The sequence below is a fragment of the Coturnix japonica genome, chromosome 7, assembly GCF_054131305.1.
Source record: "Coturnix japonica strain WE chromosome 7, WE-NBRP24, whole genome shotgun sequence".
In the NCBI taxonomy this organism is placed as follows: Eukaryota; Metazoa; Chordata; class Aves; order Galliformes; family Phasianidae; genus Coturnix; species Coturnix japonica.
The window spans coordinates 2,599,508-2,614,481 of NC_140669.1; the positions used below are offsets into that span (position 1 = coordinate 2,599,508).

The 14,974-nt window shown below is 46.7% G+C and overlaps 1 protein-coding gene across 1 annotated transcript; it reads right to left on the reverse strand.

The window, feature by feature from the left end:
• Positions 1-302: 302 nt before the first annotated feature.
• Positions 303-13,493, reverse strand: RND3 (Rho family GTPase 3). The gene is made up of 5 exons (XM_015869187.3): positions 13,176-13,493; positions 12,993-13,080; positions 6,720-6,829; positions 5,169-5,303; positions 303-2,430 (listed from the first exon to the last, which is right to left on the reverse strand). The coding sequence occupies exons 1-5, from the start codon at positions 13,323-13,325 to the stop codon at positions 2,179-2,181; spliced, it is 735 nt and encodes a 244-aa protein (XP_015724673.1). The 5' UTR covers positions 13,326-13,493; the 3' UTR covers positions 303-2,178.
• Positions 13,494-14,974: the final 1,481 nt, after the last annotated feature.

The window sequence follows — 14,974 nt, forward strand, 5'->3', positions numbered from 1 at the left end:
AGAAGGAAAGAAAAGCTCCTATAACATCCTGGATGTGTGAGACCTCATGAAGATAAGCAGGCAATGCTTTGGAGGCCAAAGCAAAGCGCACTCGTTCCCTTGCTCTAGTTTCCTCTGACCCTTTGAGAAATACAACTCAAATAATCCACATGACCTACTTTTAACTCCAAAAAAACCCAAAAGGCAGTTCCAAGTGTGAGAAGGATCTCGATTTGCATCCCACTCCATTTCCAAGCTGTGGCCAGGCTGCAGCTCAGTACAATTATGTCCACCAACAGAAATGAACCAACACACAAAGGCCGTTTCTACTACAAGTCAGTTACTTTCTTTTTAATTCAAAGAAAAGAATGGTATTTTAATAAATACTGCAGAAACATGAACCGAACATACAAAGTGACTTCAACAATTAAAAAAAAAAAAAAAATATGTAATGAGTGTCCTGTTTTATAACAGTTATAACTTATTTTCTTCCACAATATTTAAATACAAAAAGCACTTACCAGCTATTTTGTAATACTGCCCTAAGCGCACTGCTGCATCAGTCAGAAGCTTATTATGGTGGGAAAGAAATGTCTTTTTTTGTGTGGGAAATAACTGGAATGGATTTCTTTTTTACTGGATGAAATAAAAGTGCTGGGAACTCAATGAGTTTTAATTGTGGTAATCCTTTGTCTTTGCAGAAGTCAACATGAACACAGCTTCAACACTTCAAAAATGAAGCATCATCCTTGGAAACAAACTGCTTGTTCTCAACAAGCTATAGCCACACCGGTTAGAGCTTACAGCATCCCCCTCCAGAGGAGCCATGAAGTCGGTCAGTAAACAGTTGTGAACGAATTTAAAGGCTGATAGAGTTAATGTAACAACAGCAATCAGTAAGGGGGAAAAAAAAGAACTTAACCAGTTCACCCACATAATTTGGACTGCTGTGTGGATAAGTATATATTAGCCTTAAAGACTAAATGCTGCATCCCGTTTCCACTGGGGTCCCCCTTAAGGCATCACAGTTCTTCAGACTCCATTTCCTCAACAGTGCTCACCATGAGCAAATGAAGACCGCCCCAAACAAGTGCCCACCAGTGGCTAACCATGGGTAACCTGGTCCTGCTGGCTCACCTGCAGATTGTCAGGTTTTTCCCCCAACATCATTGCAGAGAACCGTATGACAGAATAGCACTTCATAGCGTTTTCAGAGGGCTCCATGTGGGAACCACTGGGCTCCCCAGCTCTGAGCAGGAGCAGAGGAGACTCAGGGCTTCCCCAGATGGCCAGTAAGGCTTAACGAATTGTGGGTTTTGTTTTTTAACTACCAATCATTTGTAATCATAGCTCTTAGCACCCTTCACTTGATTTTCGAGCTGAACCTACAGTGAAATACCCATACAGTACACCAGAACTTGAGATCATTTCCACCTTAAATTACAATCACGAAGAGGAATTGAAAGTCAGACTCCAAAAAGGCAGGCAGTTTGCCCCCACATCCCACCCGGATCCATTTAATTCCTGCTGTGAGGGCACCTATTACACCGGGAAACCTCACAGGGCTGTCTCCATGACCAACATGTCACTATTCAGCTGGTGCTGCCATCTCAGAAAGGCAAAGCTCCAAACTTCTCACGTACAGCGTTTTCCTCTAGGTGACGTATAGGCCTTGGTATACTCCGCATCTCAACGATGAGCTACTACAAAATTAGATCATCTCCTTTGGAAAACCAACTACAAGGTCACAGGGATAGTTCCTTAATGAGGGCGTATTAATAACGTCTTCTTTAAAAAAAAAAACAAACCTTAAAGTATCATTTTAATGAAATCAAAGCAGTAGCATCCGGGAATAGAGCATCAATAAAAGAAACAAGCACTGTCAATGACGTCTCTCTTCTCTGCGGTGTTTTTTTTTCCTATTCACCCTCTATTTTTTTCCCAGCACATTCAAGTGTTCTCATTTTTGGCTTTTTCTTTTCCACGTACCATCTCCTAATGCCACCTCATTCACAGCCATTTCTTCTCCCTGCTCGCTCTACATGCTCAGTTCCTAAGTACAGTCTCACATAACAGGTGAAGAGTCTCCTTTAAAGCTCTGGCATAAGCACTCATTAAATACCACGTGGCTGCACACTTCATTGAGCCTCCACCTCTCCCGAATGCTCTCTTCCTCCTGCTCAGGGAAATCCAGGTCCTTCACATCACCGTGCAACTCTTTGCTTTGTCCTTTCTCAAGTCCGTAGCCACTGTAGAAAGTTCTGGCCTGCCGGGCATGTGTGAAATTCGCTTTGTTGCCCTCTGTGATTTGTTTCGTTTCACGTTCTTGTTTGTTTTATTCACACACGCCAAGGTGGCAACATGAAAAATGTCTCTGACACTGTTTTCTGACTGTAAGGCTGAGCATTCAATGTACGTAGCTGCTCCAATCTGTTTGGCCATATTTGCACCCTAAGGGAAGAAAGAACACTCCATCATTACTGAGTTTCCAGGGAGCCAAAGCAAACCATACAATTACTTTTCAGCACTGTTTTCCATACACAATGTTTTGTGAAAACCAAAAGCTTAAAGCTCGAGAACGACAGCCAGCAGCTAATTGTGCAAAATAAACAGAGCTTGGCTTCCAAGATGCAGTCAGGCGCTCTCTCACAGATAAACACAATTTGAAAGAGGAATTATAGCTGTGGAAATCCAGAACAGCACCAGTAGGATCCATTCAGCAACTTCATCCCTACGCGTGTGGAGCACTGAGAAAAGGGGCAGACCTGGCAGCTTCAAGGGTTAAGGCTCCTATCTCCAGGCAGATGATGCGTTCAGACTCCTCCACAGGCTACTGAACACCCCAGCCCTGGAGCTGAGCACCCAAGGGAAGCCCTGCTCACAACTCTGCTAAAGACATGAAGTTTATCGTAAAAAAAAAAAACCAAAGCTGTGGGCTCCTGGGCTGGGGAGGAGTTAGATCAGCTTGGACCTTGGGAATGGGCAAAACTAAAATGGCTCTCAGTGGCTACGTAACCCTTCTTTTGTGACTGGAGGTGTATGAGAAGACAAAGAAGGGTATCTGATCCAGCAGCACAATAAGCAACTTCAGCACATACCAGCACCCCCAAGTATCCTGTTGTGTATTTTGTTACAGGAAGAAAACACTGCATTGTGTGGAAATATGGAATTGTTTTAATGGGAATTTACTTCTAAGGAAGTACTACAAGGAACTCCAACCTTCCCAGCATGTTACAACATCCAGCCACATTCCCAATGTGCCACTCCTCAAGTACTCACACACCTGAGATACAGGCAGCAGGACACACAACAGGCCAGTCCCTCCTCTGTGCTCCCAGCTGTACCAACCAGACCGATGGCACTAATCTAACCAGACCCACATCTTCATTATGCATTATTTGCCTTCAAGTGATGCAGCTGTTTCCTTATCAGTTAGAAGTGGGATTGGCTGATAAAGGACTGTTAGCTGTAGGACCAAGCCCTACGCTCTGTTTAACACCTCAACTCCTACTCACCCAAACCTATCTTACTTCCTCAAAAAACTGTTTGCCAGGCATAGCTGGCTGGAAATTGGTTGGCATATTGGAGACAGAGTGTCACCATCAACCAAATTCAACCTTCAAACAATTTCTTAAGAAGGTAAGAGGAGCAGGGGGAAAAACCCCAGTAAACTCTGATGCCATGTTGACTCAGTAAGGCAAGCGAATCTAGAAACCACTTGCATATCCTTACCTCAGATGACTTGATCCTTCCCTAGAACTAGCACAGGGGAGCACTGAGTGACATCAGGCCACCTCTGTGCCCTGGCAACCAGGAGACATCTGACCAGGCTCAGGCTACGCTTCCCCTCTGTGTGAAGTTGTGCCCCTTTATTAAGTAGGGGCTTTGCTATCACGTACCATTTCCTCTTTGGCTGCTCAGTTATAGCTTATGGCTTAACCCTTCCTAAGGAGCTGTGACTGCAGAAGAGATGTTAAGTCTTCAACTCCAGGTGACAAACCCAACTGCCACTAGACTTTCAGTCGCTACTTCTGAAAAACATCAGGCTTGATGGTTTTATGTTCATATATGAACTTCTGTATGTCCTAAGTGGCAGACAGTATTTATTTCCTTTAAAGTTTCCAGTATTTAAAGAAAAACAGTACAGAAAATTGCAGCTCCAAGGCTGAACGATATGAATATACATGAATGCACAGAAGTGGGGTTTTTAACACCATATTTTCTCCAATCAGGAGAAGGACAATCAGGATTTAAGGACACTCCTGAATCCTTTTATGCTGGGGTAATAAAAACTGGCCTTTAGCTTCCCTGAAAATGGTCTGAAATGGAGGAAGGATGCTTAGAGTCAAGCAGAGACAAAAATGCCAAAACCAGAATAAGCTATCACAACACAACACCCCATGCCATATTTTAATTAAGATACTCAGTTCATGGCATCTCTACACACTTTCAAATTTAACATGCTGTAGGAGGCTGCATTATTAGTAATTGCATATTACGAGCTGTTGGTTTGGAAGATCTGAGGCTTTGGAGAAGACATCAAGAAATGCTCCTAATAAAGGATATACACATCAGCTAAAACTACCTATGCAGGTAATTTTTTCACTTCTACATCCTGCTTGGTGCATCTGAAAACCACAACTGTGCTTCTGCTGGTATAACAGACATGCAAGTAATACCAGGAAGTTTATCTTAGAACCCAGTTTCCCCCCTGTTCTGCCTTGTGCTCTCCTGTGGCCTGATTCTTTCCCTTTCCACTTCAGTGCCTCTGCCCCACAATGACTGGCTCCAGCCTTCTCACTTCCCAGCAACAGAGAACTGCCACTAAGGATTAAGATGCTTTCTGGATTTGCTGCCACCTCCACACGGAGCTGCGAGGTGTTTTCTCAAATGAGTATTCAAGCAATGCAATTTTAATGGGGTCAGATTACAAGAAATACTTTTCATAACACTCAAGTCATGTGTGTAACCTTCAACTCAAATCTAAAGACAATGATTTTATCACCGTTAAGTGAATGGGAGACATGCCACACCTCTCAGTTACCATTCAGGCTTTTGCAAGCACTGGAAAGTGGTACACTTATTTTCAATTCACTTTAACAGTTCTTGGCAGCCAATAAAGCCACAGTCTTACAATGGTAAAGAATGCTCTCATCCTCCACTCCTAAAGCACAAAGAATGGCACATACCTGGTCATAGGACACTGGCGTCTGCCTGTGATTGGAGAGTTCTACTAGCGTGCTTACATCCGTGCGCAGGTCTGATTTGCAACCAACCAAAAGCATTTTGGTATTTGGACAGAACTCCTGGATTTCTCCTTTCCACTGTAAAATTGTAGGTGGGTGTTATCATGGAGTCATTGTATGTTTAAATCCACAGAAGCAATGGGTACAAGTCCAAGTTTAATAAGTCATGACTTGTCTTACACAACAGCCACATTCACCTTCGAGCACATTTCTGAAGGCGTTAGTGCCAGCATTATCTGGTCAAGGATAAAATCTTACAATCTCCTACACTCACTCATTCCACTGACTTAGTAATCGAGACTGTTTACCTAAGTGAATAAAGGTTTGAAGTGCAGTAACAAACCAACCACACTGACTGACACAGGAGCCATGGAAAGCTGCTGTCACTGCCTTCAGTGGTCCCCGGGGCTGAGCGAGGGGCACTACTTGTATGACCACAAAGCACACACTGCTCTACACTGGCTCATGACTGTGTCCTAACATCCAGAACTATAAGAATTTGTCACAAGTCAATTAAGGAAGTCATTCAGACAGAGCTTGTAAAGCACTTTCGTGGGCTTTTTTTTTGCACATCCCAACCCCCATGCATGGTTACTTTGCAGATGCAAGGAAACCAACAACACTACAGCCCAATCTGACTAGACTGTATAATCCCTGAAGATTAAGAATATAATTGGGCTTTGAAGGCATATTAACAAAAATCTCTTCCAGAATTAAGCAACAATACTGTAACCAACAGTAATGGTGAGAGATATAAGTTCTTGATGCTTGCTGGCACAAAGAGTAGCCTGAAGTCTTTTCTGCAGATTATTTACAGCACTGCACGCTGCTTTATTCCCAGTGAAACAAGAAACACAAGCTACAGAATAAAAGGAACTTCAGACCATTAAGCCTTAAAGACAACAGCACAAAGTTTGAGTCATGCTCAGTGACCAAGGGGAGGAACAGGACCACCTCATGAACACTGAGCTCGACTCTCCAACTGCAGCACTTCGACTCTGAATTCCATTTCTAAGCTACTGCAAGGTTTTACAGCATCTTCAGAGGCATTTGCCACTGGCTCCTTTTAGATTAAGGCTGAGGAATTATGTGAAGTCCATGGCTTAAGTCCAAACTCCCTACAGATGCGTTTTGAACCATCTCTGCAACATGGCAAAGTTTCTCAGTCCCACCTGTTAGATGAATGTGATGTTAGGTAATTTCTTGCTGCACCCAACACCGCCCTAAAAAAGTCACTGATGTCTAAGGGCTGAGGAATGAGAATTTACTGCATCCTTGAGCATCCATTAGACAGCTCTTGTTTTCAGTTGACGTTCATCTCTTTCAAATCAATGACTTCAAATTCCAGCAGTGCAGAGCACAGTCTGGTCTTCATTCCATTAAAAATAAAGAACAAACTGAAGTTCCTAACATAGGAAACATGACCAAACTTCAGAGAGTCAGAGACCAGTTACTTATCAACAGCTCTCTCCTCAAACATTTCTTAACACTTGCCTTTTTTAGCACACTGTCAAGAGTCTCTGGACGACTGATGTCAAAGCAGATCAAGACCGCATCGGAGTCCGGGTAAGAGAGAGGACGGACATTGTCATAATAGGGAGACCCTGCAGGGAAACAAGAAAACGTTAACAGTTTGTGTGCTTCATTTTCTGCAGTTGCTCATTGTGAACGTTTGGAAAGAGATCCAGTGAAGGTTTATCAGCACCTTCTCCTTGGAGCTGTATTCATGACACAGGACCACAACAAGCATCTCATTCCAACCCCCTGCTGTGTGCAGGGTCACCAACCAGCAGCCTGGCCTTGAATGCCTGCAGGGATGGGGCATCCACAGCCTCCTTGGGCAACCTGTTCCAGTGTGTCACCACCCTCTGTGTCAAAAGCATCCCACTAAGATCCAACCTAAACCTCCCCTGTCTCACTTTCAAACCATTCCCCCTTGTCCTATCACTGCCGACCCTTTTTAAAGCAGATTTCACTCAGTAATTCCAAAAGAATTTCTTTATTAAATATTTAATGTGGATCATAACATTCTGAGTGTAAAAAACATGTTTACATGTCACAGAAATTGGCCACTTCTATAAAACCTCTCGCCTAGAATTAAAGCAGATGCTCCAGAACTCCAAGAGGGGAGAACCCAAACTCTGCATGCAGACCCACGAGTACATCCTGCCATAATGTCACACTGATTTGTAAACCAATATACGCTCGCAGTAAACGTTTATGTATGGCCTTGTAAAATGTATTCTGATCAATAAGAACAAAAGCTAATCCAGTCATCCGGAGGAGCATAAATAAGCTGCATGTTACACGTCATGTATGTTTTACTTCAAGTGCCATTAAGGGATTTGCTGGTTTTCTTTTCATGGTGTGCAGTTATAACTGCACCTGCAGAGCCAAAGCTCTTTGTTGCATTGTATCTGGAGGGAAATCTTCCCTTCTCTGGAAAATTCCATTCTCTCAGCCACCCCTGCTCAGCCTTAACTCTGCTCAAGTTTTATTAATGGAGCAGAACAAGATTCTGACATAGAAGGGTGCATCAACATTTACATGGCTGAACGGGACCAGGTATTGGACTGTAAAACACATCCCTGTGACTTCACATGCATTTTCTGGTCACGCTCCTGCACACATTTCTCTTCTTCCACATACCAAACATACAGCACAGGCCTCAGGCCACAAGCATGCAGCTTTAAGAGTCAGCAGACTTGACTTTGGGGGTTATCACCTAATTGTATCAGCAGTTCCCAAACTACCTCGAACTAATTGTCAGCAAGGTCTCAGAGGCTGAACACAGACTATTAACTGGATTAGAGGAATTCTTCAACTCTGCCACTGACAGACAGCTCCCACTGCTGCAGAGCAGGGAATGGTGTGAACGGATCACAGATGACTTCAGTCATGGAAGGAAGGAGTCAAGAATCTCAGGAATGTTGTTTTTGAAATGAATGGTAACACATGGGGAATGAAGCATTACCAAACTAGGTAGCAGAAGGTAATTTGTTGAACAAGACTTATTTTATTCAAACGCTCATCTTCCTAAACGACGTCAATCTAACAAAGAGGCAGCTGTCAAAAGCTGCTCTTCAAAAGGCAGCAAGCAGTCTTCAGCAGCAACCGGCACGGCAGAATGAGATCTAAGCAAGCTGAGCCGACCAGAGAAGCGTTCATCCTGAGCTAAGCTCTGCTTAGCATCTACCAGCAACCATCTCCCAATGCAAACTGTCCCACAGCTATCTCCAGCATCACCATTACCATGCCTCCATCCAAGAGCTCCAGGGCCAGGTTTCCATCCGAAAGCCCCAGGCCAGGTTCCCAGCTGCAGGCAAGCTGCAGAGCTGTTAGCAGCCAGCAGGACAGCCCTGCAGCACACATCCAGCCCAAGTGCCAGCTCCCCTACAGCCCCCTGCCTGCAGGCTGGGCACGGCACCTGCCTGCCCTGCACTCCTCCCCCAGAGCAGGCAAGTAAGGGCAGGAGCTGCTCCCCATCATCTTTAGGATCATGAAGGCCTGGCCAAATGGTTGCTGGCTGGAAAGGAGTCTCAAAAAAGCCTCGCCCAGAAACTAATTCCTTACACACATACCTAACTTCTCACTCACCAGCCTTCAAGGACACAACGCACCATATATGTCCATCAGCATGTATTCATGTATACATACAGCCACCACCTTCACACCAGAGATTCCTTTTACTGTGTCAGCTGGAGCTGTGTTTGTTTTGAGGGGTTTTCTTGTCAGCTTTTCCTTCTGAGCCTCTCAAATTAAAGATGCTGAGCTGAGCGTGTGTTCAGATGCAAGCTAGGAGGGTTTGACACGTTCTTTTCCTCGGGGTGGTGTGCTGCAGAACAAACTGGAAACGTTTAAAGCACTCAGACTGCAGCACCAACAAAAGAAGTTTCCCAGTCTCATTGGAGAGCAATAACTGAACGTTCATTATTGCGCAAAGAAAGAGCGGCTCCGGCCCTCACTGTGCAAGGCTATTCAATCCCGCATTTCATCACTTCACCCAGAAACCCTCCGAACACAGGAATCTCAGGAATGAGACTCAAGTCTGAACAGACAACTTGAACACAGCCCAATGGGGCTGCTCAGCCCTTTTCAACTTAGTCTGCAGATCTGAAACCATGCCAACCCTCGAAAACAGAAGGAGAATGCAAGGCTACAGCCATGCTATTCGTGCAAAAACCAAGAGTACTTGTGTTTGTGATTCAGCCCTTACAAAATAAATCTTTTTTGTCAAGGACAACACGAGTGATTTATCAGTTCTATCAAGGAATTGCTGATAGTGCTGCAGCTCATCTTGTTTTGTGGTAGAAGTATATTCCAGCTGCAATCCCCGATTTTATCTCTTTGGCAGCTTAAATAATCTAAGCCGAAGTAATTAACACAGTAAGAAGGCTCTACTTCTCAAATCTCACGCTGAATGCAAAGCACTGCATTGTTCAGCTTCTAAAGAGAATCAACCCCCTATCAAGCCATTTGGTTGGGTTTAGGCTACAGGAGTGCTATAGGAGTTACCAAAGTTTAGGTTCAAATACTGCTGTCTTAATGCACGACAAACTGGTGGTTCAAATTGAGTCCATGCTTTGATTTTCTGACATCTCCGTGCCACTGTGAGATGCTGGATGAGAGCTGGAGCTGTCTGGAGGTGGCACAGCCCACGTCCCTCCTGCAGAGCTGGACCTCAGCCCTGCCTCGGGCCAGAGGGAAACCTTGGGAACAGGCAGCGCTCAGCTATTTGCACACCACCAGCACCCAGAAACAGGCAATATTTCACTATTTGCACACCCCGGAGCAGCCATCGGGCGCTCGTCTTTGTTGCCTTTTGGACTCCAGTCAACTGAAAGAACAACAGATGAACAGCAGCTCTCCCACTCCCAGCTCCTCAGGCTTATTAATTATCAGCTACACTGAAAGCACCAAACACCGCAGCGGCAGCTCCAAGTGGCTGATTCACTGCTGGTGTCTTTCCTCCTTCTTGATTCACCTTCGCCATTCTGGAGAAAATGGAACCTCTCCCAACACACAAATATCACCATGTTCATAGTGTTTTGTGTGCTGACATTACTGTACCTCTAACAGAAAACAACACTGTATGTCCAGATCCCACCATGCTCCAAAGCAGAGCAAACTACCATATAGATGGGATACGCTGTGCTCATTCAAACTGCAGGGAAGCCGACTGGATTGAAAGCTCTGCATATCAAAAAGCCATCTCCTTTTTTAAATAGAAGGCAAGAAACACTGAATCATGAGTGCATCAGACAAAACGCATCTGATACAGGATTCCTCAACGTGCCCATAAGGCTGAAGAGCCTTCTCTGAAACACTGCAAAAGGAGCAGAGCTGCCAAGCAGCCCCAGACTGCCATAGTGCATTACCACCCAATGGAATAATTTATGACTGAGTTCTATTGCAACCAGACATTCCTGCTCTGAAGAAAAAAAAAAAGAGAAGGGGTTGGTAGTCCAAAAACCAATTGAAATTCAAGTTGGCAAGTACTTCCCTTAATGCTGCGGTTCATTTCAATCCTTATGACTTGCAGAACTAGACTGTACCAGAAAATATTTGAATAATGAATCTTCCCGTTCCACTCCTACTTACAAGTGTTTTGTCCCAAATCTCTACGTGGATACAACAAAAACTTCCTAATAAAAGTACGGCTTCCTTTGAAAGTTCAGCTGTGTGATGCTCCACATCTTGCCCTTAAGATTCCTCTTGTAATGAGCACATTGTATAAGGCACTTCTTTCATGGGTAAAGCAGAACTGTGGCAGTGAGGCTTGTTTTGTGAGGCTTTCAAACACTGACAAAGTCATCCTGAAATATCTGCAGCACACTAAACTCATCTGCACCCACTTTTCACCCTTTGCTGTCACAAAACAGAGAACAAAAGCCACGAGGTGGGCCATTAACTCTCCCCCAGACCCATGTTGCAATGGACATTGTCCACCATCAGCACAAGTCACGTTTTGAAGTTAACTACATCCTGGGCTGCTTGGAAGTCATTAAGCCATTTATTGTAATTCAGCAGAGAGCTATGACAAAGCCTTGTAAAGAATTAAAATTACCAAGAACTTGAGATAATGCTGCAACTGGATCTTATCTCCTTACGTCTCTTATCTGGTGATGATGTGATTTTGTGTTGGGGTGTTGGGCTCTGTCTTCCCACAGTCAACAGGAAGAGTTGCTTAGAGACTTCAGCTGCAGAATCCCACAAGCAGAGTGCTACCAGTCCGAGCATCAAGCATCGCATCCCTCAACCATTTCCTCTTTGGTTTCAGACTGCAGAGATGTTAACCACTTGTTCTGAAGCTCCTGACTGCCAAATTGCTTGTTCCAGGATGGGCCTGAAAGCATGACCATGCACTGCTTTGCAGGTGCTTCTCTTCAGCATTGCCACCCTTTGAAGTGCTTCCTCACACGGGTGTCACCAGCCTTTGACATACAGATTCCAGACCTTTGCAAGTCAAACGACCCACGTGCTGTATTTTAATAACTAAACATAGAAATTGCCAGAGAAAAAAAAACTTGGCCAACTATTAAAAATTAATAAGGTCTTACTCCACTGAGTTTGCTACTTAGTCATCAGCATGAAAGCTCAAGCCAGACACACTGAAGAAGCATGAAAGTCTATCTTGGCAGAAGATAAAAAACAAATCTGTTTGGAACTATGCTGATAGTGAACGTGGGCACACAGAGCGCCTTTTCCCAGTAATCATGTTGCAAGCCTTCAAAACCATTTCCTGAACAGCGAGGGGAAAGGCAACTCACGGTCTACATTCCTTTTCTGCAAAGGGATTAAAATCTCAGTTTCTGCTAAGGGGAATGATGACTTATTTAGATGGAACCAAAGTGTCCAATTTCAACATATACAAATCCTGCCTGGAAAAGAAAGGGCTTATGCATACTACCTGGGTGTCCTCGAAGGGAGCATATAAACAGGAGGGGGAACGGCTGTTTGTGAGGGTGGGCAGTGATACGACAAGGGGGAATGGTTTGAAAGTGAGACAGGGGAGGTTTAGGTTGGATCTTAGGAGGAAGTTTTTCCCCCAGAGGGTGGTGACACACTGTTCACAGGTTGCCCAAGGAGGCTGTGGATGCCCCATCCCTGCAGGCATTCAAGGCCAGGCTGGATGTGGCTCTGGGCAGCCTGGGCTGCTGGTTGGTGACCCTGCACACAGCAGGGGGTTGGAGCTGGGTGAGCACTGTGGGCCTTTGCAACCCAGGCCATGCTGGGATTCTGATATAATTCCCTGCACCTTCAGAGGGCCGAGGATGCCGCCCTACCCAAAGCCTTATGCAAGAGCTGGAAAATGTGCTGTGTTCTGTCAAAGCAGACACTAAGGAGCCTACAAGGAACTCAGCTATCAGCAGGCTCAATGCAGTACGAGCAGCGATAAGCACCCCTTTGCTGCAGCAAAGGCTCAGGGCAAAGTGAAGCTAACGCAAACACCACTGTCCTATTTGCCTTCCACCGAACACACACAGAGATTCGTCCACACCCTTCCTTTTCCCTCTCGTCTGCTGTCTCACCATCACGTACAGCAAGGGTAGACGATAAACCCGAACCTCAGCACAGTGGAGCCCATCCAGGCTCAGCCGCCGCTCCCCGCCCGCACTCGGTGCTGCCCGGCACAGCGCGGGGCTGCGGGGCGGGCTCGGCCCGGCTCCTCCCCGCCCGCCCTGGGTGGCCGCCGGGCGGACGCGAGTTCGATCCCGCACACCGCCCCGATCCCGACCACTCCACCCCAGCACCCTCGCTGCTCACCGGAGGTGTCCCACAGGCTGAGCTCGATGCGCTGCGTGTCGATCTCGAAGCTGGCCGTGTAGTTCTCGAACACGGTGGGCACGTAACTCTGCGGGAGAGACAGAGCGCGGTCAGACCCGATACCCGGCCAGCCCCAGCCCCATCCCGACCCCATCCCGGCCCCATCCCGACCCCAAATCTTACCTCGGGGAAGCAGTCCTTGGCGAAGACGTGGAGCAGCGCGGTCTTGCCGCACTGACTGTCCCCCACCACCACGATCTTGCACTTCACGTTCTGGTTAGGATCCATCACCGCCTTGCTCGATAACTTCTGACTCGCTCTTCTTTCCTTCATTGATCTCCTCTTTGTATCCTTCGACCGGCCCCAGCGCAAAACCAAACAACAAACCCGATGGAAAAAGAAATAAAATAAATAAACCGAACCAGGTAACCCCTGTGGTAGTGGCAGAGCCGCGGGACGGGCCGCCGCTCGCTCCTCCCGCCCGCCGGTCCCGCGCAGACTGCTTTGTCCCCCCGCCGCCCGCCCCTATTTATAGCCTCGTTCCGCCAATCACCGCCCGCCGGCACTGTGGCCACGCCCCCCCGCCGCTCGCTGCCAGAGCAGAGCGCCCCCTTGGGGCAGAGCGCTGTGAGGGAGCGGGACGGGCGGGCGTGTGGGGAGCGGGGCTTGGGGGCTAGTCATGCCCGTGGGGTGAATAATCCATCATCCGTGTCACAAACCGAGTCCGTGCCGTGTGTGGGCTGTAACACGAAGCACTCGTAACGCCTGACATAGAAAAGCCCGAGTATCTTGTAGGTGTTTAACGTGCAGGCCAGTTTTACCTCAGTTCCACAGGTCCCAAACATGGCGGCCATGGCTATGGCTGCATTATTCACCTGTGACAGGCTTCACACACAGCCGGACACTTGGGTTCTGATGGGAATTAGCAGCCAAACGCTGAAGTTGGTCGGCTGTGTGTTATTAGGCGGCCTCAGGGACATGCAGGTTTTCACCCCGGCTTTTTGACGTGAAGAGCAGCTCACTTGGGCACATCTGCGGCCTCCATCCATCCCTATGTATGAAGATAGCTCAAGGGAGACGGGCTGGGTCGCTGCAGCCTTCCAGTACTTGGGGGGAAGCTTATAAACAGAAGGGAGAGACTTTGTATGCAGTGAGATAGTGGCAGGATGAGGAGGAACGGAGCTTCAGAGCAGAGGCAGAACAGCCCCGTGTTCTTCTTGGGTCAAATACACCGTTTGAAGTCTATCTGTCCAATATATGGGGAGAAGAAGATGGGGTTGAAGGAGCTCTTTGCTGATCTTGAGTGCACTCTCCTCTGTGCAGATGGAGACAAGATGCAACAAAGGCAGTGCCTATGCCTGGCATAGATTGCCCAGAGAGGTGATAGATACAGGGTTTGAGCCCCACAATATACTGTAGATGTCCCTTTTTTGTTGCCAGGGAGTTGGACCAGATTACCATTAAGGGGTCCCTTCCAACTCAAACCATTGTGTGGCACCCACTCCTTGGCAGCGGCGTGGCTTCTCCCTCTGGACCCAGTGGTACAGGGAGGAGGGAGCCGTGCTGCTTTGAACAGCTTATACGGAAAATTTGCTTGCATCCAGCTATGTTCAGAATGTGGAAACTTTAATGCACACCAAGCACTTACTCATCATGACTTCCCACAGCACGCCTTGTGCTAATATGAGCAGAGATAGCTGTTTACATGCTTTGTTTGCTCTCACAGTTCAGCCACTGCCAGCGTCACCCAGCTCCAAACCCACGGCTCTCAAGCTGTCCTGCAGTGCTCTGAAAGCGAAGGAAGCAAAGGAATCCCCGCCGGGGCCGTGCAGCTGAGACAAGGAGCTTCAAACCGACAGCCAGAGCTAATATTAGAAGAGGTCACTCTGCATTGCTGGCACAGAGGCACCGCAGAGGAAAAAGGGGATAATGCATGGCTGTGCCGGGACCAACTGTGTGCACTGGGGATTCCTATTGAGGGA